The sequence below is a fragment of the Salmo salar genome, chromosome 03, assembly GCF_965601325.2.
Source record: "Salmo salar chromosome 03, fSalSal1, whole genome shotgun sequence".
In the NCBI taxonomy this organism is placed as follows: domain Eukaryota; kingdom Metazoa; phylum Chordata; class Actinopteri; order Salmoniformes; family Salmonidae; genus Salmo; species Salmo salar.
This window is the reverse complement of record NC_138293.1, coordinates 69,914,314-69,937,645: the sequence shown is the minus strand read 5'-3', so window position 1 is coordinate 69,937,645 and position 23,332 is coordinate 69,914,314. Positions and strand designations below refer to the sequence as shown.

Below are 23,332 nucleotides of genomic sequence, written 5' to 3'. Positions count from 1 at the left end.
ACATTGACGTGCCGTTATAATAGCAGTGTCATCGTGCTCACACCCACGTCCAGTGATTCGTATATTTGCCCGTCATTCAAAGTTTTGTTGGCTTTCACTGGTCAACTTTTTCAAGAAGTAACGCCTCGCTAAATGTTATGAGTTTGGTTCAGATTTGGAGTGGATTTCAGCGAAGTAACTTTATCGGTAGGCTACCATTTGGACTGGAAATTATGATATATGTAGTCTTACAATTTTAGTTTACAAGTGGACTCACTAATTCACGATGGAACTGGAGGGTGAGAAACCGAAGTATGGTAAGTTAGCTTGTTTAGTTTATATAGGCTACCATATCTTTAACGGCGCTTTCACTGTCCTGGGATAGCTAGCCGACTAGCCCCATATAGTTTCGTTTTCATGTATCAAGAAGACTGGAGTGTGGAATGCAACATTGTATTGGTGTGTGCTGGATGCGTGTAACAATTTAACTCAGCATTTGGCTATTACATATTTGATTTACCCCATTGACGTAGCCTAACTCAATCAACTTTTCTCTGTCTCCTTTTCAGAGAATAAACGAATGGAAATTGACTCTCACAATTCGAGCCATAATTTCCATGCGTAATAGTCTATGCTTCTGTTTTGGGCTAGCCTACAGATTGCATTTGATTAGCCTATGTTGTTGTTGCCTCTCTCACATTCCCACGCCCAGGTCTTATCCCTGTGCCAAACAATGAGACTGCTGAGAAATTAGTGGTTTAAGGGCCTACAACATTCCATACAATAAATGCACACTTGTATGCAAATACAATTCAGTATGATTCTCAAATAGGCTGTGGGCTTTGAAGTTTCTTTCAATTCTCTAACATTTTCAGTTAATCAGTAGTTAACATGTAGTTTACTATTGTTAGGGTTAAGCTGTGGTGTCCCTACTCAGCCTTTGCATGTCCAGTTGCTACATTCCTCAGCCTGGTATGGCACACTAGAGAACAACTCACCAGCTTTGTGCTGACAGAAATTTGACCACCATCCAAATATAGATTAGTTAATAAAAAAAATGCCTCATGGTAGGTCTGAATTTGAATTTAGAGAAGATATGTTTCAGCTATTGTCAGCAAAAACCTGCTATTCCCTGCAATATAAAGGTGTTGGTAGGTTAATGGATCCAAACAATTGTTGTTCATGTAAGGGAAATGGTTTTCCTTGAAGATATGTTCTCATAATACATTAGGTAATTTATGCTGCCTAAAAAGAGCAAGAATCTCTGCTGGAGTAGACAAACCTCTGCCAAAATGATAGTCTGACTCCATGGTTGTAATTCGGACTTTAAATATACAGTACCAGTCAAAAGTTTGGGCACACCTACTCATTCCAGGGATTTTCTTTATTTTTTTAAACTATTTTCTACATTGTAGAATAATAGTGAAGACATCAAAACTATGAAATAACACATATGGAATCATGTTGTAACCAAAAAAGTGTTAAACAAATCAGAATATAAGATTCTTCAAAGTATGACAGCTTTGCACACTCTTGGCATTCTCTCAACCAGCTTCATGAGGTAGTCACCTGAAATGCATTTCAATTAACAGGTGTGCCTTGTTAAAAGTAAATTTTTCTAATTTCTTTCCTTCTTAATGTGTTTGAGCCAATCAGTTGTGATGTGACAAGGTAGGGGTGGTACACAGAAGATAGCCCTATTTGGTAAAAGACCAAGTCCATATTATGGCAACAACAGCTCAAATAAGCAAAGAGAAATGACAGTCCATCATTACTTTAGTCAATATGGAAAATTTCAAAAACGTTGAAAGTTTCTTTAACCTCTTATGGCTAGGGGGCAGTATTTTCACGGCTGGATAAAAAACGTACCCGATTTAATCTGGTTACTAATCCTACCCAGTAACTAGAATATGCATATACTTATTATATATGGATAGAAAACACCCTAAAGTTTCTAAAACTTTTTGAATGGTGTCTGTGAGTATAACAGAACTCAAATGGCAGGTCAAAACCTGAGAGATTCCTTTACAGGAAGTGGCCTGTCTGACCATTTCTGGAACTTCTTTGCCATCTCTATCTTTTACAAAGGATCTCTGCTCTAACGTGACACTTCCTACGTCGTCCATGGGCGCTTAGGCGCGTGACCTGGCCGCCCCCGTCTTTGTGATTTTTTTTCCCCCCTCTGTTTGCTGAAAAGGAGATTCCCAGTCGGAATATTATCGCTTTTCTACGAGAAAAATTGCATAAAAATTGATTTTAAACAGCGGGTGACATGCTTCGAAGTACGGTAATGGAATATTTCGATTTTTTTTTGTCACGAATTGCGCCATGCGCGCGCCCCTTATTTATCATTTCGGATAGTGTCTGGGACGCACGAACAAAACGCCGCTATTCGGATATAACGATGGATTATTTTGGACCAAACCAACATTTGTTATTGAAGTGGCAGTCCTGGGAGTGCATTCTGACGAAGACAACAAAAGGTAATCAAACTTTTATAATAGTAAATCTGATATTGGTGAGTGCTAAACTTGCCGGGTGTCTAAATAGCTAGCCCGTGATGGCTGGGCTATGTACTTAGAATATTGCAAAATGTGCTTTCACCAAAAAGCTATTTTAAAATCGGACATATCGAGTGCATAGAGGAGTTCTGTATCTATAATTCTTAAAATAATTGTTATGCTTTTTGTGAACGTTTATCGTGAGTAATTTAGTAAATTATTAGCTAATTCCTCCGGAAGTTTGCGGGGGGTATGCTAGTTCTGAACGTCACATGCTAATGTAAAAAGCTGTTTTTTGATATAAATATGAACTTGATTGAACAAAACATGCATGTATTGTATAACATAATGTCCTAGGTGTGTCATCTGATGAAGATCATCAAAGGTTAGTGCTGCATTTAGCTGTCTTCTGGGTTTTTGTGACATTATATGCTGGCTTGAAAAATGGGTGTCTGATTATTTCTGGCTTGGTACTCTGCTGACATCTAATGTTTTGCTTTCGCTGTAAAGCCTTTTTGAAATCGGACAGTGTGGTTAGATAAAGGAGAGTCTTGTCTTTAAAATGCTGTGAAATAGTCATATGTTTGAAAAATTGAAGTTTTAGTATTTTTGAGGAATTTGTAATTCGCGCCACGCCTATCATTGGATATTGGAGCAGGTGTTCCGCTAGCGGAACGTCTAGATGTAAGAGGTTAAGTGCTGTCACAAAAACCATCAAGCGCTATGATGAAACTATCTCTCATGACGACCGCCACAGGAAAGGAAGACCAGAGTTACTTCTGCTGCAGAGGATAAGTTCATTTGAGTTACCAGCCTCAGAAATTGCAGCCCAAATAAATGATTCACAGAGTTCAAGTAACAGACACATCTCAACATCAACTGTTCAGAGGAGACTGCGTGAATCAGGCCTTCATGGTGAATTGCTGAAAATAAACCACTACTGAAGGACAGCAATAAAAAGAAGAGTCTTGCTTCGGCCAAGACCGTGAAGCATGAAGGAGGTGTGATGGTGCTTTGCTGGTGACACTGTCAGTGATTTATTTAGAATTCAAGGCACACTTAACCAGCATGGCTACCACAGCATTCTGCAGCGATATGCCATCCCATCTGGTTTGCGCTTAGTGGGACTATCATTCGTTTTTCAACAGGACAATGACCCAACACACCTCCAGGCTGTGTAAGGGCTATTTTACCAAGAAGGAGAGTGATGGAGTGCTGCATCAGATGACCTGGCCTCCACAATCACGCAACCTCAACCCAATTGAGATTGTTTGGGATGAGTTGAATGGCAGAGTGACGGAAAAGCAGCCAACAAGTGCTCAGCTTATGTGGGAATTCCTTCAAGACTGTTGGAAAAGCATGTGAGGCTGGTTGAGAGAACGCCAAGAGTGTGCAAAGCTGTCATCCAAGCAAAGGGTGGCTACTTTGAAGAATCTAAACTATAAAATATATTTTGATTTGTTTAACACTTTTTTTGGTTACTACATGATTCCATATGTGTTATTTCATAGTTTTGATGTCTTCACTATTATTCTACAATGTAGAAAATAGTAAAAATAAAGAAAAACCATTCAATGAGTAGGTGTGTCCAATCTTTTGACTGGTACTGTATATCCCCAAAATGTGTAAGTAGTGGCACACCCAGTCATTTGGCGGGTATGCTACTGCTGCCTGCAGTTATAACATTGGAATTCTAGTACAGCAAAGCATGGTGAAAACCAGTAGAAGAAAGAAATTATCAGATTCGCTCAAAATGTAGACTTTCTCGCAGCATCACGAACATCTGGAACCCTTTGTGAGCTAAAATATTGTTTTCAGGGTCAACACTGTCCACAAGATGTAGACACACTGACATATATTCTCATTTTCACTGTTTGTGTTTTGGTTTTATGTGGGGTTTGCAGGGCCCTGTGAACAACATGGAAGAGGGATAAGGCGAGATTTATGGTTGACTTGTTAGCTGTCTCCCCTCTCCAGCCATATGAATGCTGTTTTTCTTCTTTCCTCCACACACATCCTTTTCCTCCCTCTGCCTGTCTTATGATGATTCATTTATTATTTAAAACCCTCTCTTTCATTATCCAATACTTTTTCCTCTCTTCCTGGCACAATACATTTTACAACCTCCGTATAGGCTACTATTTTGTGTACAGCACTGTTTGCCTCTTCCCTCTATACAGGATTTAGGAATGTGTTATAACCCTCATACAAACAAGCAGTCAGGTCAACACCAGAGCAAGATTTTGATGGGAAGAAAAGACAGTTGAGCAGCATTGTGGGAATAGTAAGCTGTGACTTGGCAGAAAATAAAGTTGAAGACATTCTGTGAAAAGTTGTGGGGTTAAAGGCCTCTAGCACTATATTGTGACACAAATGACTCTCCCAAAGGACTGTCAAATTCGGTGTAGTACTCTTAAATGAAAACAATGATGGAGGTGCAGATGTATTGGAATCTGACCAGTAGGAAGCATATTTAGTGATAATCAGGTATTATGTGTTTGTGTGGTTATAAATAGTGTGATGATTGGTAGACAGAGGCCCTTCGTTTTTCTTCTTCATTGTTTGTTCCTTATGCGTTTGTTTTGCAGTCGTATGAAGTCTTTCTGCATTTCATGGAAATCTGTCAGGGTTTCACATAAGAAGGTGAAGTACAAAAACATAACTATGGGGAGTTTGACACAGGCTACCACCATGCAGAAATGAACAGCCCTCACTTGGTTTTAGATTGTATCTGTTTTTATGAAGAAATTGTTTTCAATATCTCCCCCAGCATTGTTCAACATTCCTTGGACCCTGACTCTCCCATGTGCTAATGTTGTTGATGCGTTCATACGGTTGTAATTGAGGTTTTCATGGTATAATAGGACTGCCTCAGAAATACAGTGGTGTTTAGGCTGTGATCTAACATAGTCATCCCCATTTCACATCATGGAGTAATTTCAGGCCAACACATATCAGGAAACCTCAATAACAGGGGAACTGACAGGATCAGACAGCCTACAGCCCTGTGCAGTCTTAGATTATGTGTAATTATAAGACATATTTAGGAGAGTGGTTTGAAACTTGATCCAGAGTCTCTCTGATCTTTATTTCAAGCTCTGGCAAGGTCTAGCTACACTCTTAGAAAAAGGGTTCCAAAAGGGTTCTTTGGCTGTCCCTGTAGGAGAACCCTTTCTGTTTCCAGGTAGAACCCTTTCTGTTTCCAGGTAGAACTATTTTTGGTTCCATGTAGAACCCTCTGTGTAAAGGGTTCTACATGGAACTCAAATAGGTTCTGGCTGGAACCAAAAGGGTTCTACCTAGGACCAAAAATGATTCTTCAAAGGGTTCCTGTATGGGGACGGCCAAATGACCCTTTTAGGTTCTAGATAGCACCTTTCTAAGAGTGTAGCAATAGTGTAGTTTTTGCTATTCATGAACATTTGCATTTGAAGTCCAGTCCAGCTGTTTTCTATTACAACAGCTGTCATCGTGTTATCACTTCCCACATTGTCGCTTTACTCAACAACAGTATTGAATAAACAGGCATCCCACTGGGCACACTCTGGTTGAATCAATGTTCTTTCCACAATGTTTAAATGAAATTACATTGAAGCAACGTGGAATGGACGTTGAATTGACATCTGTGCCCAGTGGCATGCCCCTAGGGAAGGATAATAGTGTTCCCTGTCAGCCCCAATTATTATTGTTTAATCTGCTTGATCACAGTCTGGCCCAAACAGACTCATGTGACTTATTAACCCAACAGAAGTTACGTTTTGTTTCCATTCAGACAGCAGACAGCCTGTGTTAGATAAAGTTATTAGGGTCATGGGGCCTGAGGAGAAGAGAAGTGGCAGAGATCAATTCCTGTAATAGTGATGTTGAGTTATTAGGGACCCCCGTCTATTTGTGTGGTATGCCATGCCCTTCCTCTTCCTGACTGGTAGTCATCACTGTTGGACTTGGCTGCCCTCCCACAGCCTGTCTGGTCTGTCACATCTGGATGTTTGGAAGGTGAAAACCCCTATACTCTTTGGAATTCTGCATTGTTTTGTAGATTTTCATAGCTGAATCAGAGCCATGAGTAAGGGGTACGAAAATAGAGCACTATTTTGGAAATTAGGTTCATTTAGCAGACTTTTTGTCACGTCCTGACCAGTAAAGGGGTCATTTTGTTATTATAGTATGGTCAGCACGTGGCAGGGGTGTGTTTGATTCTTGGGTTTTTGGGTAATGTTGTCTATTTCTATGTTTGAATGTCTATTTAGTCTATTTCTATGTTCAGGTTTGGTTTGGCCTTCAATTGGAAGCAGCTGTTCTTCGTTGCTTCTAATTGGAGGCCATATTTAAGTAGGGGGTTTTTGTCACTGTGTTTGTGGGTAGTTATTTTCTGTATAGCTGGTAAGCCTTATAGAACTGGTTCGTCGTTGGTTATTTTTTGTTGTGTTCACGCTTATCCAAATAAAATAAGGAAGATGAGCACGATACCCGCTGCGCCTTGGTCCACTTTTTACGACGCACCTGACACTTTTAGAGAATGTAATTGTGTTTCTTTGTTAATGTTATCAAAACATAGATTACTTGGCTAATTGATGTTGTCTAATGGGTTGGTGCTGAGGCTCTGGCCTATCTATCTCTGCTATGAGCACAATGGAGAAAACAACAAAGACGACATGAATGGGTGTCTGTTTCAGTGAAGTGCAGTGCTGTCTGTTGTCTCTGAGAGAGTCTCTCACTGGAGTAAATTATGGAGACAGACAGTAGAGGTGACACTCTCTCCTCAGGAAGATAGGCCTGTTTATCCAGCAGGCTTCAGAAAGTGGAAACTGAAGAAGAGATGGTTAGGACTCAGGAGCATCTTATATTCAGAGATATTCATTGTTACAGCAGAGTTTTGTTTAGGATTATAGTCCAGAGCAGGGATGGAATTACATATGGTCTCTTGGGATACTCTAAAAATAGTGGACTGGACCAACATTGATATTTGTAACGTTTATGGGGGTGTCCTGGTAGCTCTGTAATTCGAACCCTGATCCAAAGTGTACAGATATCTAGTCCAGACCATAAAGAGGATGCTGTTTTTACCAGCAGAGATATTTGGAGAGAGGGCACACTTCCCTACCCTAACCACCAACAAGGCTCCATATCTAGTTTCGATATCTCTGAAGTAGTTATGTTATCTGCTGCAGTCAGGACTCTTGGTCAAGTCAATCTTATTTTGATGTTGAAAACTCCCTATGAGGGAAACGGTCATACATACTGCACTCAGTCAACACTCTACTACTGCACTTACTGTAATGAGAGACAGACTGAGGAGGGGAAGCTGCTATTATAGCCTACTGTGTTGATATGACGTCATGCTTCTCTTTTCTCAGGGGTATACAGTGCCTACAGGGAAAGTATTCAGACCCCTTCCCTTTTTCCACATTTTGTTATGTTACAGCCTTATTTTAAAATTGATTAAATAAAAAAAAAATTCTACATCAATACACACAATACCCCATAATAACAAAGCGATAACAGGTTTGTAGAATGTTTGGCAAAAGTATTAAAACTTAAAACAGAAATACCTTATTTACATAAGTATTCAGACCCTTTGCTATGAGACTCGAAATTGAGCTCAGGTGCATCCTGTTTCCATTGATCATCCTTGAGATGTTTCTACAACTTGATTGGAGTCCACCTGTGGTAAATTCAATTGATTGGACATGATTTGGAAAGGCACACACCTGTCTATATAAGGTTCCACAGTTGACAGTGCATGTCAGAGCAAAAACCAAGCCATGAGGTCGAAGGAATTGTCTGTAGACCTCTGAGACAGGATTGTGTCGAGGCACAGATCTGGGGAAGGGTACCAAAACATTTCTGCAGCATTGAAGGTCCCCAAGATCACAGTTTCCTCCATCATTCTTAAATGGAAGAAGTTTGGAACCACCAAGACTCTTCCTAGAGCTGTCGATCTATGGCCGGCTATTGCCTGTGCTGCAGGGTTGGGAGGTGAGGGGGAAAAAAAACCATTTTAATACATTTTAGAATAAGGCTGTAACGTTACAAAATGTTGAAAAAGTCAAGGGGTCTGAATACTTTCCGAATGCTCTGTATAATAGTTGACTCAGGAGAAGTGCACATTGGATGAGTGTATACTGTTTAAGTGCAGTGCTGTTCACCAGTCCCAAACAAAATACATTATTTCTGTTCTCAAGATATGTGCATACACACATTCAGAATGACAGTCATAATCTAGTGCATAAATGAGCAACAGTACTCTATATTCTGTACATAGAGCACTGTAGACATCGGTATGGGTATAAATACAGGCATGGTGGACAGATAAAACATTTAATGGAAGGTTGACCTTATTTATGGTCGTTTTCACTGTGAGAGGAGGAGAGGCTAGGGAGGAAGGATAATATTGAGGGGAAACTCGACTCAGGAAACATTAGAAAAGTTCCAAAGCAAATACCTGAAGCTCAAGAAAACCAGAAGTAAAACTGCCTTGTGTAGTACACTATACAATGAGCTCTCTGTCCACAAGAGAAACAGTGGTATATATATTTCTTTGTGCAGATTCTTGGGAAACATCTAGGTACGGTAGTGTACCCTAATAAAGTTATTACAACAACCGATGTAGCAAATAACATTTGTCCTGATAGTGAATGTAGTGAAGCTGAGGCCATAGGCACCCCTTTAAGAAAGGATGCATTAATTGATTAAAGCTGGCAGGGCCTGACAGCACACTCCCACTCACCATGCTTCCCCAACAGAATACCACGTTGTGCTCTTGTTCCTAATGTGCTGTAGCTTTTTTAAATATCTTTTCTCAAGCCATAGAGAAGTTGTAGAGAAAATGTGACACTGAAATGTGGGAATTTATGTCATTACCGTATTATGTATTCAGTGGAGATCCAACTCTTGCAGGGTGAAATATCCTCCCTGTGCATAGCCCATCGAGATGTTGAGACTGTTGCTGATTTTCTATTTTGTGCTGGTAGCTTGTAAACAGTCTGCTACTATGCTTGTAATAATGGGGCCAGTAGGGTTTTACAGAAAATGAGGACAGAGGGAGCCTTTGCTTTCTCTCACTAACTTGTAATGAATGGAAAATTGGCAATTCCCAGAATGACATAGACTATCCCATTGGCCAAAACAAGTGACTACACTGCCTGGAAAGAGTATGGAGAGATTCCAACAGAAGCTTTTCATCAATACCCATTTTCCAAACACAGCTCATCATGAAATATACTCAATTTCCCCATAATCTGTCTTTATCATCAGCATACACTGCATCCCGTTGGGTTCAGACAAAGGCAATCTAATTTGAATTGTTATTGAGATTGCTTTTCATTGCTCACTGCTAAATGTATTTTAATAAAAAGCAGTCTAATGTCCCGCTAGCGTGCAAACCCAGAGTAAGCAGAGGAAATGGCACAACAGGATGTGGTTATGGATATGTGAATATCCAGCCAGGCTGGGTGAAACCACCCAATGTAATACAGTCATGTTCCCACAAGAGGGTAGAAAACACCTATGAATATGACATGCAATGGCTCTGAGAGGACACACCTGGATATAACAGAGAGGAATAGGCGAAGCGAGAGGTTTTACTCAGCCCAAAATATGTCCATGGAAATAAGCCCACGAAGTGAGGTATTTTCGTATGGAGGTCAATGAAAGTGTCGAATTTGGTCACCAAAAAAATGTAAGGTTAGACTTTATTTTGATAGAGCATCTACAGACGGACTATCCAAAGAAAGTGTGGCCAAATGTAATTGCTAATTTGCTACGTGAGGCTTATTTGATCGAATAGAAGTTTCATAATGGTTGGGTTGTTACGAATGCACTGATATAAGTGGACGCCCATGGCATTTCGTCAACTTTTGAAAACAAAAATGACTTTATATCGGCATTGTGCCTGTTCTCATAGAGATAGATAGAGGACTCATCATCGACAAGGCTCGACATTAACACTTGTCCTCTTGCCCAGGACAAGTAAAACAATTGTCGGACAAGAAGAATATAGATTTAAGTTGTCCAAATGGACAAGTAAAAAACAATCACATAAAGATCACAATATCAAACATTAGGTTACTCTGATCAGAATTGGATCAGTGTCCTCTGGATGCAATGTGTTGCACACTGTCCTCCCAACCTCAGCAGAGCGCATCTGAGTATAATATTGTAGGCCTGCATTGAAAGGCCTTTACATCTTGCGGTCGCAAGATGCGTTTTTGAAATCAAAGCAAGCCGCATGTGCACATTTGTTGATATTCATTGCTAGTTAGTGAGTTATTTGCCCAGTTATAGCAAATTCTGGTCAGCAATGAAAATCTTGTAAAAGTCATGGTGTGTATCACCTGCGTTCCAGTGGGCCATTACCAGAGGAGAGAGAGAAAGACATTTGCGCAGCAGGTAAAATAATGATATACAACAGATTAACTAGATAACCAGACAAACTACACTATGTTTTGAATTGGCTAACTCGCTAGTTGGGCTGGGCACCGGTAGGTGTATAACACTTAAATAAATCATATCAATCATTAACTATCTAGCTTTTAGCATGTATTAGTGTCATTGTCATGTCCGATGTCCTAAAATAACTTTCCACCGGCACTCGTGTATAATCGCAAATGGCTGACATGCAGTTGATACGGTTGCACAGTTGATGAAACCAATGTTGCAAACTCTGGTTGTAAAACCGTCTCTCAAGCGCTCAAAATGTCAATACTGCCCATGTAATTCTGACAAAGTTACAAAAATATTCATAGACTAGGCTTATTCACAAGTAACTCTTATGCTGTCAAGATCTCCCCTGAACACTGAACATTTTAATCTTATAAATAGATAAACATCTTAGTTAGCTACCTCACCCACCTTAGCCATTTGATCCCTGGTTCATTGAATGAGGGAATTATTTTATAAAGACATAAAACGTATTTGGTTGTAATTGTATTGTTTCAGGGAGGCCAATCATGCTCCAGGAGATTTCAGGAGTGCTATTGGGTGTGCAGGCTTTTGCTCCAGCCTTGCTTGAACATAGCACATTGCAAAAAATCAGCTGCTCAACAGGACCTTGATAAGCTGACTCTGGTGCGTATTTTACTTTGTGGGGGTGAAGTGCCTTGCTCAAGGCCACAACGGCAGGAGATGCTGTATAATACATGGGATCAGACCAGCAGCCTTCCATTGTCAATACCAGTGATAATAATGAATGTTATTTTGTGAAGTGGTTACTTGCATAATACAAAACATTTTCAGTCATATTTTTGGCATTTTTTGGGGGGGGGGGGGGGGGGTACAAGTGACTTGAGCTTTCGGACAATGAAAAAGATCTGTCCTACTTGGCTAAAAAAGTGAATGTCAAGCCCTGATTGATTTAGCCATTGAGGACTTCCACCATTTTAAAGTAGTCAACTGGGTGGGGATTCCTATGAGTTGGAAGTAATCAGCCAATAAAGAATAAGAAAATGTAGTACCTTAAAATAGAGATGCCATGCTGTCACAGACACAAAAATGAGTCCTCTATCTATCTTTATGGCCAGTTGTTCACATTACATTTACATTTCAGTCATTTAGCAGACGCTCTTATCCAGTGCATACATTTCATACATTTTTTTCCCCCGTACTGGTCCCCCGTGGGAATCAAACCCACAACCCTGGCGTTGCAAACACCATGCTCTACCAACTGAGCCACACGGGACCTCTCATTGGCTAGAATGGTCCATCCTCCTGCCTGCCTTCCATCTTTGAGGATACGCATTTCCATTGTTAGAGCGGTCACATGTCTATCTTGTCAATATAATAGACAATCTTTGGCTATAATGAACTTCCTAATGAGCAGCTTTGAATTGAATGCACCCTGTGAATAATCCATTGGGCAGAGGTGCGCTCAGTTTGCTTGAATGTTTGCTACGTTGCAGAAACGCTTTGTACGTTTTTGAACAGACTTTGAGGTACATTTGCTCCCGTTTGGCGGGTGTGGCGAGTTGTGCCTTGATGCAATGAGTGACGTATTTAAAGGGCAGAGGCCATGATACAGCGTTCCCCAACCGACAATCCAACCCCCTTTTTCACCTGGCCGTTCAGTTGAATGTTCCAGAACATAAAAACATACTGAACGCAGCCCTGGTGTGACAAGAATTTTTCAAACATAGAAGAAGTGACCGTTAGAAATAAGTAAATAAGGCTGTGTTTACACAGGCAGTCCAATTCTGATATTTTTTCCACAAATTGGTCTTTTGACCAACCACATCAGATCTTTCACATCAGGGCCCAGTTTCCCAAAAGCATCTTAAGGCTGAGTTTATTGTTAGAACCAACAATGGGCCCAGATCTTTTCAGAGCTGATCTGATTTGTCAAAAGGTCAATTAGTGGAAAAATATCAGAATTGCTGTTTAAGATAGCTCTAAAAGTTAAATATGGTATCAAAATATAGCTTTGTGTTCATTTGACAGTCAAATTAGCTTCAGGGCTGGAGATCTTGATTAATGCGCTCATCTATCCAGTATTATAACCAGCACATCTGAGTCTCATCAGTCTCCAGTGCACACAACAGTTTTTTTTGTTTTTCCCCCAAACACATGCTTTTGATCACTCCTGTGTAGTTTTTTTGGGATCCACAAAGATATCCAGCAGCTCTTTCACAGAGGGGGAGGGGAGAGTCAGTGTTGTGAAAAACAAGGAATTGTCTCCACCCATTTTGCCTCGGTTGTGCTCCCTGTAGGTGAGCTACCTGACCAAACTCTGGGGAGTGTGAAAGAGGTAGAGAAAGCCATGAACAAAGGCAGAGAGTGAGAGAAACACAGACAAAAAGAGCTCTGTGTGGAGGGAAAAGGGGAAGAGAAAGGAACAGGTGGACCAGAGATTTGAGCTAGCAGCTGTTTGGGGGGAAAAACAGTGGGTGGACTCTGAGGAACAGGGATGTGTTCAGAGCTGTTGCAGACACGTCGGACAAGTTTCTCCCCACAATACCTGTCGCTCTCACTTTCTTAAACGCACCAGTTGGCAGGAAAAGGAAGTGAAGCAAAAAAGGGCTGAAGAAAAAGAGGGAGAGTTTTCCGGTCATTTATAAGTTGACTACCAGAAAGGAATTTAAAGATGCCTGAGCAACCCTATTACGGAAAGAATGGTAACTACTAATTGTTCCTACTTGATTTTAGTTTCATTAGAGCTTGTGGTTTACCTTTTTCAACCTTGTGAAAAGCTGTTTGTGTCTTTTATGATGGCTGGTTTGGTTGTAGCTTAAGTTTTGTTCTTGAAGTGAGAGAGCTTTTCTCACTGCTTGAATGTTTTAACAAATCTGTCCGTTGGAACTTGTTAATGGGTGGTGTAATTTGTCTCTAGAGAAGAGCGGCACTGGGTGAAACTAGACCTCTAGTATCGGCATTATGACAAGGCTGAGAATGGGTGTGGGTTAAGCCTGCTATTTATACAGGTGTGTGGAGAAATGCAAGTGAACATTGTAACAATGTTTTCTCTCCTTTATCAAATGCTGCTGCTGTATATAAGGACTGGACTGAAAAATTGGCAGGAAACATTGTTTGCTTTCAGCCCTGATAAAATATAAATGCATCAGCCACTGTTGTTTTGGGCAAATGTTTCTTCATGTTGCTCCAGCCTACACTCCCTCTGCAGGCTGTTTCCACCATGTCTTTGATGGGCATCTCAGGCTGATTATGCCCATTTAACACTTTAACATCCAGACTCTGTATCTCTGTGCTTGTGGACCTGCTGTGTCCAGTGGATTGATGTTCTCTGGGAGCAGGCCCACTAAAATGCATGCTGCAATAGCACCCTGACCACTGCTCTGCATTATTAATGGCCGCCATGCGGAACATCATACTCTATAGTATCTAGTCTAGACCCAGTGGTTCAACCACCTTAAGACTGTGATTATTGATGTTCTGTGAAGTTGAGATTCACTATGGCTCAATTTGAGCACTTCTGACTGATGGCAGATGTGGAGAGATGTGGAGAGTCTACTCTCTGTGCTACTCCTCACCCTGTTCGAACCCCAGGGTTCAGATCCAGGTTACACATTATATTGGGTATGAAAGGGAGAGGATATTGTGCACTGGTTTATAGACTAGTTTAATTTGGGGGATGTTGTCAAGAAACATTAACAAGAACATCATTTTTTAAAGCCTTTTTCATGGCATTAATCAACATTTACCTTTAAGAAGTAATCAATACTGATGAAAAGGGTAATCTGTCATTTTGTGTGTCTTATGTCCTTCAATCAAATGTAGCATTGGCTGAAGGAGACATTACACGCGTTCATTCCCCACATACGCTGCTGCTACTGTCTTATGTATCCTGTTGCCTGGTCACTTTACCTATATGTAGATCACAGGAGGCTGCTGAGGGGAGGACGTTTCATAATAATGGCTGTAATGGATCAAATGGAATGACATCAAACACATGGAAACCTTGTTTGATGTATTTGATACCATTCCGCTCCAGCTTGTCCTCCCCAATTAAGGTGCCACCAACCACCTGTGATGTAGATAGCTACCTCAAGTACCCCTGCACATCAACTCGGTAGTGGTACTCCCTGTATATAACAATGTTACTTTTTACTCGTTATTGTTATTCGGTATTCACTGTGTATTATTCCTTGTGCCACCATTTCTATATTTTATCTTAACTCTGCATTGTTGGAAAAGGACCCCCAAGTAAGCATTTGACTGTTAGTGTACACCTGTTGTTTATGAAGCATGTTACAATAAAAATGTGATTTGATGAGTAGGTTGTGCCCACACAGTCGCTGACCTCTGGTGACTGTGTTGTGGTACTGCAGGTTCTCATGTTGCAGAAGGGCTGCTTAGTCACTACAGAATAATTTGTTGGGTTGCCAGGTGTGCCTGCCCTGAGGGAAAAGTAATCTGACCAACAGTAAAGGGAGCAGAATGTTGACTCGTGGCCAATCCACTCTGTTTACCCCATGAAATGTATAACTAGGAGGCAGACGGCCCCACATGGAACAGTGTCAAAGTGCATCTTGGTTATTAAATGTCTTCTGACAGCCCTGCAGTGTGTACGCTTTCATTCAACTTCTACGCTGCAAGCCATTTACCATCTGAAATGGTATTCCTACTGTATGTTTCAATATTTGCCTTCTTTCCATCTAGGTGAACCAAAAAAGTATGACCCCACCTTCAAAGGCCCCATCTATAACAGGTGAGAGGATTGCCAGTTCATCCACACTGTAGTCAGGACGGCACATAATTCACATCTAAAACCTATTGTTCCCATAACGTTTCCATGTCTCCCCCTCTCTTTACTCTAGGGGCTGCACTGACATTGTATGCTGCATCCTCTTCATTATTTGCATACTGGGCTATGTTGCAGTGGGAATTCTTGGTAAGTAAATGTGTCCTGTAGGCACAAACAAGCTTAACTGACCCCATAGTGGGTATACCCTGAGTCATGCCCTTGGCTTTGTCTCTGAGTGCCGCTCACCTAAAGCATGTCTGTGTGTTAAAGATGTCTGGTATTTGATTGTTTCTTTGTTGTTGATGGTGCCCTTCTCCCCTAGCCTGGTCCCAGGGAGACCCCAGGAAGGTGATCTACCCCACAGACAGCAGAGGACAGTTCTGTGGGCAGGCAGGCACTCCTCTGGAGTAAGTTCTGCCCTCACCATACATGCACAGTGGAATACATAACAGACAATCACTAACACTCACATGTGTTGATTGTCTCCATCATTCTCCCCCTGGGCATTCACTCTCTTTAAACCTGCTCTTGTTCTCTGAACAACTGGTTGTGTGTGTATTGTAGGACGAAGCCCCTGCTGTTCTACTTCAACATCATGAAGTGTGCCAGTCCCATGGTGCTGCTGGAGTTCCAGTGCCCAACCACACAGGTGACCTGAACCTTTGTTTTCAGTTGATACATTCTTGAACGCCATGTTATTTATGTATGCCTATGCACTTGTATTATCTTGTCTCATGGTGACATTTCTTTTGCCATCAGATGTGTGTGGAGAAATGCCCTGATAAGTTCATGACGCTCCTGAAGGCCTACGCCAATAAAGAGGACTTTAAGTATTATAAGAACTTCTGCAAGGAGGGTCTAGAGGGGCTGGTGAGTAGCATGTGAAGAGGAATCTGAGATAGGTGGCGTAGTAGTTTTCCAAAACCAACATGGATGACAATGTCAATTAAATGTGAAGAATGTGACCGTGTTTTGTTCTACAACAATAGTGTTCCCAGTGGCAGTTTAGTGTCAACAATTCAAACTTTGAATATACGTTGCCGCACCAATGGTTGAGATCCTAAGTTCTGATTGTTCATGTGTGTTTTAGACTGTAACACAGATCCTGAGTTCTGGCCTGTGTCCTGCCATGCTGACGCCAAGTAAACCCTGTAAGTACGGCTCTAGTCTCTTTTGCTCCCCTATCCTGTCTACCTGCCCTTCTTCTGTTCCTCTGAGTCAAACTCCCCAACCCTCCATCTGGCCAGCCCATCCTCCACATTTCTGGAATTTGAAAAAAGTGAAAGACATTGTTTTACTGCACTCCCTCATTGTCCTGTGTCTTCTCCTTCACCCCCCTTCCTCTTCTTCCAGTCACCCGTAGGTGCTTCCCTGCCCTGGGCCAGAAGAAGGGAGGGGAGATCACCGTGGGAAATAACTCCAAGTTTGATGACGGGGAGGGGAACATTAGAGATGCCAAAGATCTGGTGGCGGGGGTCAAGTGAGTCCATAGAATTTGCATGGTGTTTTCCTGTGATGAGTGCTAGTGCTACATCTACAATCAGCATTGGTCACTGTATTTTCTTCTATAGGAATGCCACAGTGGTCATTGAGGCTCGACAAGTGGCCATGAAGATCTTTGAGGATTACACCCAGTCCTGGTACTGGATCCTAATGTAAGTCAGCATCTTCCCTTTGACACTATTGTGTAGTAATGCATTCACACTGAATTCCAAAGCACTTGATCAGCACAGAGTCAGTTACGTAGCCACTAAAGTCTGTTTTTGTGTCGGGGTTCAGAGGGTTGGTGATTGCCATGCTCATCAGTCTCCTCTTCATCGTCCTCCTGCGCTTCCTGGCCGGGATCATGGTGTGGGTCATGATCGTCATGGTGATTCTGGTCATTGGATACGGTAAAGACCAGTTCAACAGTAGTCCCATTTTTTTGTTGTTTCTTAATGTTCATGTCTCTATGAACTCTATAATCAACAAAGCCATCTCCTGTGTCCCTTTCCCATCTCTCTATCTAAATGCTGTACTTTCCTATTGTGGCCATGCTCTGTATTGCACCACAGGCATCTTCCACTGCTCCATGGAGTATGTTAGCCTGAAGTCAGAGGCAGGCTCTAATGTCACTCTAAAGGACCTGGGCTTCCAGACAGACTTCTCTGTTTACCTGCATATCAGACAGACCTGGCTGGCCTTCAGTAAGTCTCCCCACTAATCTTCTCTCAACCTTACAGCTAGTGTGGCTCAGGAGGTATACACCTGGGCCATTACATTAGAGTTATACTGTATATCATGAAGCAGGATCAATGTTAGCCAGGTAACTTTTATAAACCCTTAGATATAATGCATTGCAGTGTTATTGCAAGCATAAACTGATACTAAGGACTACTAGGATTCCTGTATAAATGGCCGTGACTGAATTCTCCATTTGTTTGTATGCCTTTTCTCTCTCCCGTTCTCTTTAGTTATTATTCTGGCCATTGTGGAGGTTGTCATCATTTTGCTGCTCATCTTCCTCAGGAATAGAATCCTCATCGCTATCGCTCTCATCAAAGAAGCCAGCAGGTCAGGAAATGGGAGTGCTCTCTGCACTTACAGCCATTTCTAATGGGATTGGATGGGAAATGGATCATTGAATGCTAGATCATTGTGGTTTAAATGGGGACGTAATACATAGATGGTGGATAAGACCTTTCTAGTGCTAAACTGTGATGTTTTGTTTACAGGGCCATTGGGTATGTGATGTCAGCCCTGTTTTACCCCTTGTTCACCTTTGCCCTCTTATCCATTGTCATCGCCTACTGGGCCGTCACCGCTGTGTATCCTTCATGTTTGGAGAAAAATGACTCATAGGCTTGAGTAACTCAACATGCTCTTCTGAATGATTGATGTGTACTTGCTGGGATTTGTAGTTCTCTGGGTCATACTGTAGTCCTTGACAGCCTCTGGCCAGGTTCCTGTCCACCTCCAATCAGCCCATCTATAAGGTGTTCAATGAGACGGCCTGCGATCACTCGAGGAAAATCTGCGAGCCAGCTGTGAGTCCTGCTTTTCCGTTAGCCCATGCAATACGTCACATCTAATAACCTGATCTTAATTTGAGAGATATTGAACCATCGGATCACCTCCATGATAAAAGTGTATACAATGGATAGAATGTCAACTGTTGATTCTTCTCTACCTGTCTCCTCCAGAACTTCAGCACCTCCAGTATGAAGGCGGAGTGCCCAGACTCTAAGTGTCTGTTTGCCTTCTACGGTGGAGAGACGGTCTACCACAAGTACCTGATTGGCCTGCAGTTCTACAACGTCTTCCTGTTCTTCTGGTGTGCCAACTTTGTGACAGCGCTGGGTCAGATGACCCTGGCTGGGGCCTTTGCCTCCTACTACTGGGCCTTGGTCAAGCCTGACGACATGCCTGCCTTCCCCATCTTCTCATCCCTTGGCAGATCACTCAGGTGTGTGTGACTGTTTACATTCCTGTTCCTTACCAAGTTGGGTGTTCAGATATGTACATGATGCTCTGCTGCATATGTGGGTATCTTGACGACATTTAATAATGTTGGTTAGTGACATCTCCTCACTCCCCTGCTCAGGTATCACACAGGTTCCCTGGCGTTTGGCTCTCTCATCCTCTCCATCATCCAGATCATCAGGGTTCTGTTGGAGTACATCGACCACAAGCTCCAAGGTGAGCCATAGATCCTGTATTAGCAGTACTACGGTATGTTGATATTAACACAGCTGTCATTGTATGCCCTCATCATACTTCACACTAGCTGTGTATGAAAGTTGGGTTTTTTAGTACTTGTGTTGGCTCTGATTGGTTCTGCCCTACTGTGTGTTATTCTCCCATGAAGGAACCCAAAATAAGTGCACGAAGTTCCTACTGTGCTGTCTCAAGTGCTGCTTCTGGTGCCTGGAGAAATTCATCAAGTTCATCAACAGAAATGCCTATATTATGGTGCGTGTACTACCTGTTTGTGTGCACTTGCTATGCCCAATGTCACCCAGTTAAATGCATGTCATATTGGATATAATTCATTGCAGAGGAGCTTTGTCACCTGGATCATCTGTAAATGTTAACTGTGGGAAAATGTTTGGTTTATGCTTGATTATGAATTTGAGTCTGCTGCCTCTAGGTGGCGATATATGGCAAGAACTTCTGCACGTCTGCCAAAGATGCCTTCTTCCTCCTTATGAGGAACATGATCAGGTGAGTGAGTGTGCTGTCTCTTAATGTTTGTGTTGACTTAGTCCATTTTGTAAAGTTCATTATGATCCATCACAACGTATCACTGTTTGACCTTGCAGGGTAGCCGTCTTGGACAAGGTGACAGACTTCCTGTTGTTCCTGGGCAAACTCCTCATTGTGGGGCTTGTGGGTAAGTGAGGCTGTTTCTACAGGAAACATGATGAACAATAACACTCAGTAGGGCCAGTCTTCTAATGATTGTATTTAGTTTTATTATGTTTCACTGTTGACCACCAGTTGTGCTATTGGATGAGAACTCTTCCGTCCTGTTTCCCAGGAATCTTTGCGTTCTTCTTCTTCTCTGGGAGGGTGAAGGCCTTTGAGAACACAGCCCCCAACCTCCACTACTACTGGGTTCCCATCCTGGTGAGTAGCATAGCCATGCTCTGGGTCTGGTGGGTTATGTACAAAGACATGTAGTTTAATCTATGCTTTAAATGTAGCTGAATGTAACCTACGGTGTTGTGTATAGTAATGGTTGGAGTGTGTTTCTCTCCTCAGACGGTGGTGGTTGGTTCCTACCTTATTGCCCACGGCTTCTTCAGCGTGTACGCCATGTGTGTAGACACACTCTTCCTCTGCTTCTGTGAGTAACAGTAGAACCATCCCCCTCTTGCATTGTCATTCCCCCACAAACACAAGGTACCAGTAGGTGAGAAGGTAAAGGATTATGGTGTACACAGTATACTCAGGAAAAGGCTGCCTTGTGTTGGCAACTTTTTTTACATCTCAAAGCTTTACTAAATGGCAAGTTTTGAAGTCAAGATGTCCCAATGTGTCTAAAGTTCATGTTGTCATGAAACGGTGACCTCCTCTCCCTTTCTTCATGACCTCTGTCACTGCTAATGGTGTTGGGCTGCCACTAATTATGAATTGCATGATGATATTCTGGTATTCTTCATAATGCTTTATTGCTAAGTTATTGATCCTAACCCAGCTATCTAGGACTAGTGTTAACTTGCTGGTTGCAGACAATGGGGAAGTTTAGGTGTTGATCTATTCATTTAAAATGCGAATGCGTGCTTTTGCTGGGAATTTTGACTGACTTTCTCTTTCTCTCCCTTCTCAATTCATATTGTTTTCCTCCATCTCCCTTACTAATGCAACTCTTCACCTTCATCATCCTGTTTTCCAATCAACCATCCCTTGACCCCATTTAACACACACACACACACACACACACACACACACACACACACACACACACACACACACACATAGGCGAAGACCTGGAGAGAAATGATGGCTCTCTGGCAAGACCGTATTACATGTCAGCTTCGCTCCATGACATTCTGTCGGAGAACAAGGCTGTGGAGGAGACAGAGGAGCCAACCCAGTCCTCGCTACATCAGCCAGACGACCAAGACGTCCAGCTGAAACAATAGCAGCCTCCGATGCAGGAGAAAGACGAGGACGTTTACTAGTAGTCATAGCAAAGACACTGTGGACGAGATCTCCACCTGCAGATCTGTCTTGTAGAAATGGGCATGCTACTGTTCATGATTGGTAGATCGACATCAAAGCCTGAATTTGGACAAGTCAACTGCTTGACCAGTGTCTTTCCTTCTCCCTATAGAAACGTGTGTGTGTGTATATTGTGCTCTTAATGGTTGGAGTTGGCAAATGATAGTTGTTTCATTGACTTGGAAAAAAGAGACCGAACCATAAACAATGCTATGAATTCCGCTGATGTTTTAGTGAACATGTTGCAGTTCTGACATTGTTGCTAGAAGGGAAACACTGTCGGCCATAGGAAATAATGTGCCTAATTGACTAACTATCCGTTTTGGTCGGATGTATTGAACCTCCTACAGATATCACATTGTTTACAGTTAAAGCATTCAAAGATCTCTGCAATGCTACCATCGTTAGTATTACTGCTATCAGTGCATTATTAAAATGTTGATATTTTCAATGATCTATAAAAGCCATATGTAGTTTTGTATATACTGAAATGTATTTCTTAGTTCCGCTTGTGAGGGAAGTGGCTCCATTTTTGTTCTGTAAAGCAATGCAATCAGATCCCTCTGCCTTGAAATATTTGCCTGTCAGCAAGGTCTGTTTGATGCACTGCCCTGGAGACGGACTCCTAGGATCTATGAGCATTAACTGAATGCAGTATCTCTTTTCTCTTTCTTGTGCTATTGTGCATGTTGGTAGTACGTCTGCTAGTGATTAAAGCTGCAAGTCTTTCTGTTATTTGTCTTTCCTCCTCATTCTCTTTCTGCATTGTGTTGATGGGGAACAAGCTAAGGTAATGAACTTCCTTTTGGGTTTGACTAGGCAAGCTTTACCAATTCGGTCAAAAGCAGGCCAATTATATGTTTTGTAGGATGACATGTTAAATGACTATAAGCACTTCTGTTTAACTTGGCGTAATCTTTGCTAATCCATCACAAGTTGGTTCTGATCTGGCCCCTGCAACGATGTTCAAGTTTTTCCTTTTGAAATCATTTCATATTTTTGTCTCATGATGTTTTCCTTGATTCTTCAGTGGAGGACCTGGAGAGGAACGATGGCAGTGTGGAGAGACCCTACCTGATGTCTGACCGCCTCCTCAGAGTCCTGAATAAGAAGAACAAGCCTGAACCAGCAGAGTAGAGCTCTCCCATGTGGTGTGGAGGAGGGCAAAAGCTCTGGTGTGTACAGGTGTGTAATTGTATATAGTGGAGTATGCCTTAAAGACCGCGTTGGCCAAGGACCTCATGCTGTCACTCATCCAGTACCTATGTGGCAATCTGTCAGAAGTCCAAACAATCGCTGCCGTCCTCTGTGGTCGAGTGAGGCGTATAAATCCTAAATGGAATTTTAATGCTGCATGCAGAGTGCTTTACAAGGATGTTTTTTTCCCATTTTCATTCAGCTATTTGGTTAGGATGAAATCATAGTTTTTGTTGAAGTATATTTTGATGACCTCATTTTCAAAAACCAGCAACCAAATGTGGTTCTTATTGAATATAGTTGTACGTTACTGTAATCAGACCAACTGTACACCAGTATGTTATGAGCATGCTTTGTTATAAATATTATTTGGAGTGTGTTACATGAAGGTGAGCACAGAACTGATCTATTTAGTAAAGTATTTTATACATCTACATAAAGCAGCACTTTTGTATGTAACCTATGCAATTATTTTAATACATGCAGTACTAAGACATACATTTTACTTTATATTTGTTGCAATATTTTCTACGCTTTGTCATTACCAAATCCATTAATACAGTACTGTAGCCCCTTTTTTAACCTGCTGTTAAATGTCAATGCTTGCTCTCTGTTGTATTTGCCAGGGAATGAGTGGTAAAGAAATGTATTAAGATGGTGTGAAGCTGAAAGCAGGGGAAAATATGGGTTGTGTATGTGGATCTGTTTAAGTGCCTGTGGAGTTCTGAAACTAAAATAAACATATGTAAACATA

General features: G+C 41.7%; 1 protein-coding gene across 4 annotated transcripts; it reads left to right on the top strand.

Moving 5' to 3' along the window:
• The first annotated feature begins 86 nt into the window (after nucleotides 1-86).
• On the top strand, nucleotides 87-23,332 carry LOC106601353 (choline transporter-like protein 2). Of its 4 annotated transcripts, none has more exons than XM_014193510.3 (22): nucleotides 87-296; nucleotides 15,591-15,639; nucleotides 15,749-15,822; nucleotides 15,998-16,082; nucleotides 16,240-16,324; nucleotides 16,435-16,545; nucleotides 16,766-16,826; nucleotides 17,029-17,155; nucleotides 17,247-17,330; nucleotides 17,455-17,567; nucleotides 17,730-17,861; nucleotides 18,129-18,228; nucleotides 18,390-18,482; nucleotides 18,617-18,701; nucleotides 18,858-19,120; nucleotides 19,259-19,353; nucleotides 19,523-19,626; nucleotides 19,805-19,878; nucleotides 19,977-20,047; nucleotides 20,195-20,283; nucleotides 20,419-20,503; nucleotides 22,412-23,332. In XM_014193510.3, the coding sequence occupies exons 1-22, from the start codon at nucleotides 266-268 to the stop codon at nucleotides 22,516-22,518; spliced, it is 2,118 nt and encodes a 705-aa protein (XP_014048985.1). In that variant the 5' UTR covers nucleotides 87-265; the 3' UTR covers nucleotides 22,519-23,332. The 4 variants fall into 4 exon arrangements, with proteins under 4 accessions (XP_014048985.1, XP_014048983.1, XP_014048984.1 ...); XM_014193508.3 differs by lacking the exon at nucleotides 22,412-23,332 and adding an exon at nucleotides 21,139-21,848; XM_014193509.3 differs by lacking the exons at nucleotides 87-296; nucleotides 22,412-23,332 and adding exons at nucleotides 13,290-13,588; nucleotides 21,139-21,848.

Bases quoted from the DNA above. Each gene is read 5' to 3' on its own strand.
- LOC106601353 (XM_014193508.3), top strand. From the start codon at position 266: ATGGAACTGGAGGGTGAGAAACCGAAGTATG. The intron at 19,121-19,258 runs GTGTGTGTGACT...TCCCCTGCTCAG, and splicing joins TCCCTTGGCAGATCACTCAG to GTATCACACAGGTTCCCTGG. The intron at 19,627-19,804 runs GTGCGTGTACTA...TGCTGCCTCTAG, and splicing joins ACAGAAATGCCTATATTATG to GTGGCGATATATGGCAAGAA.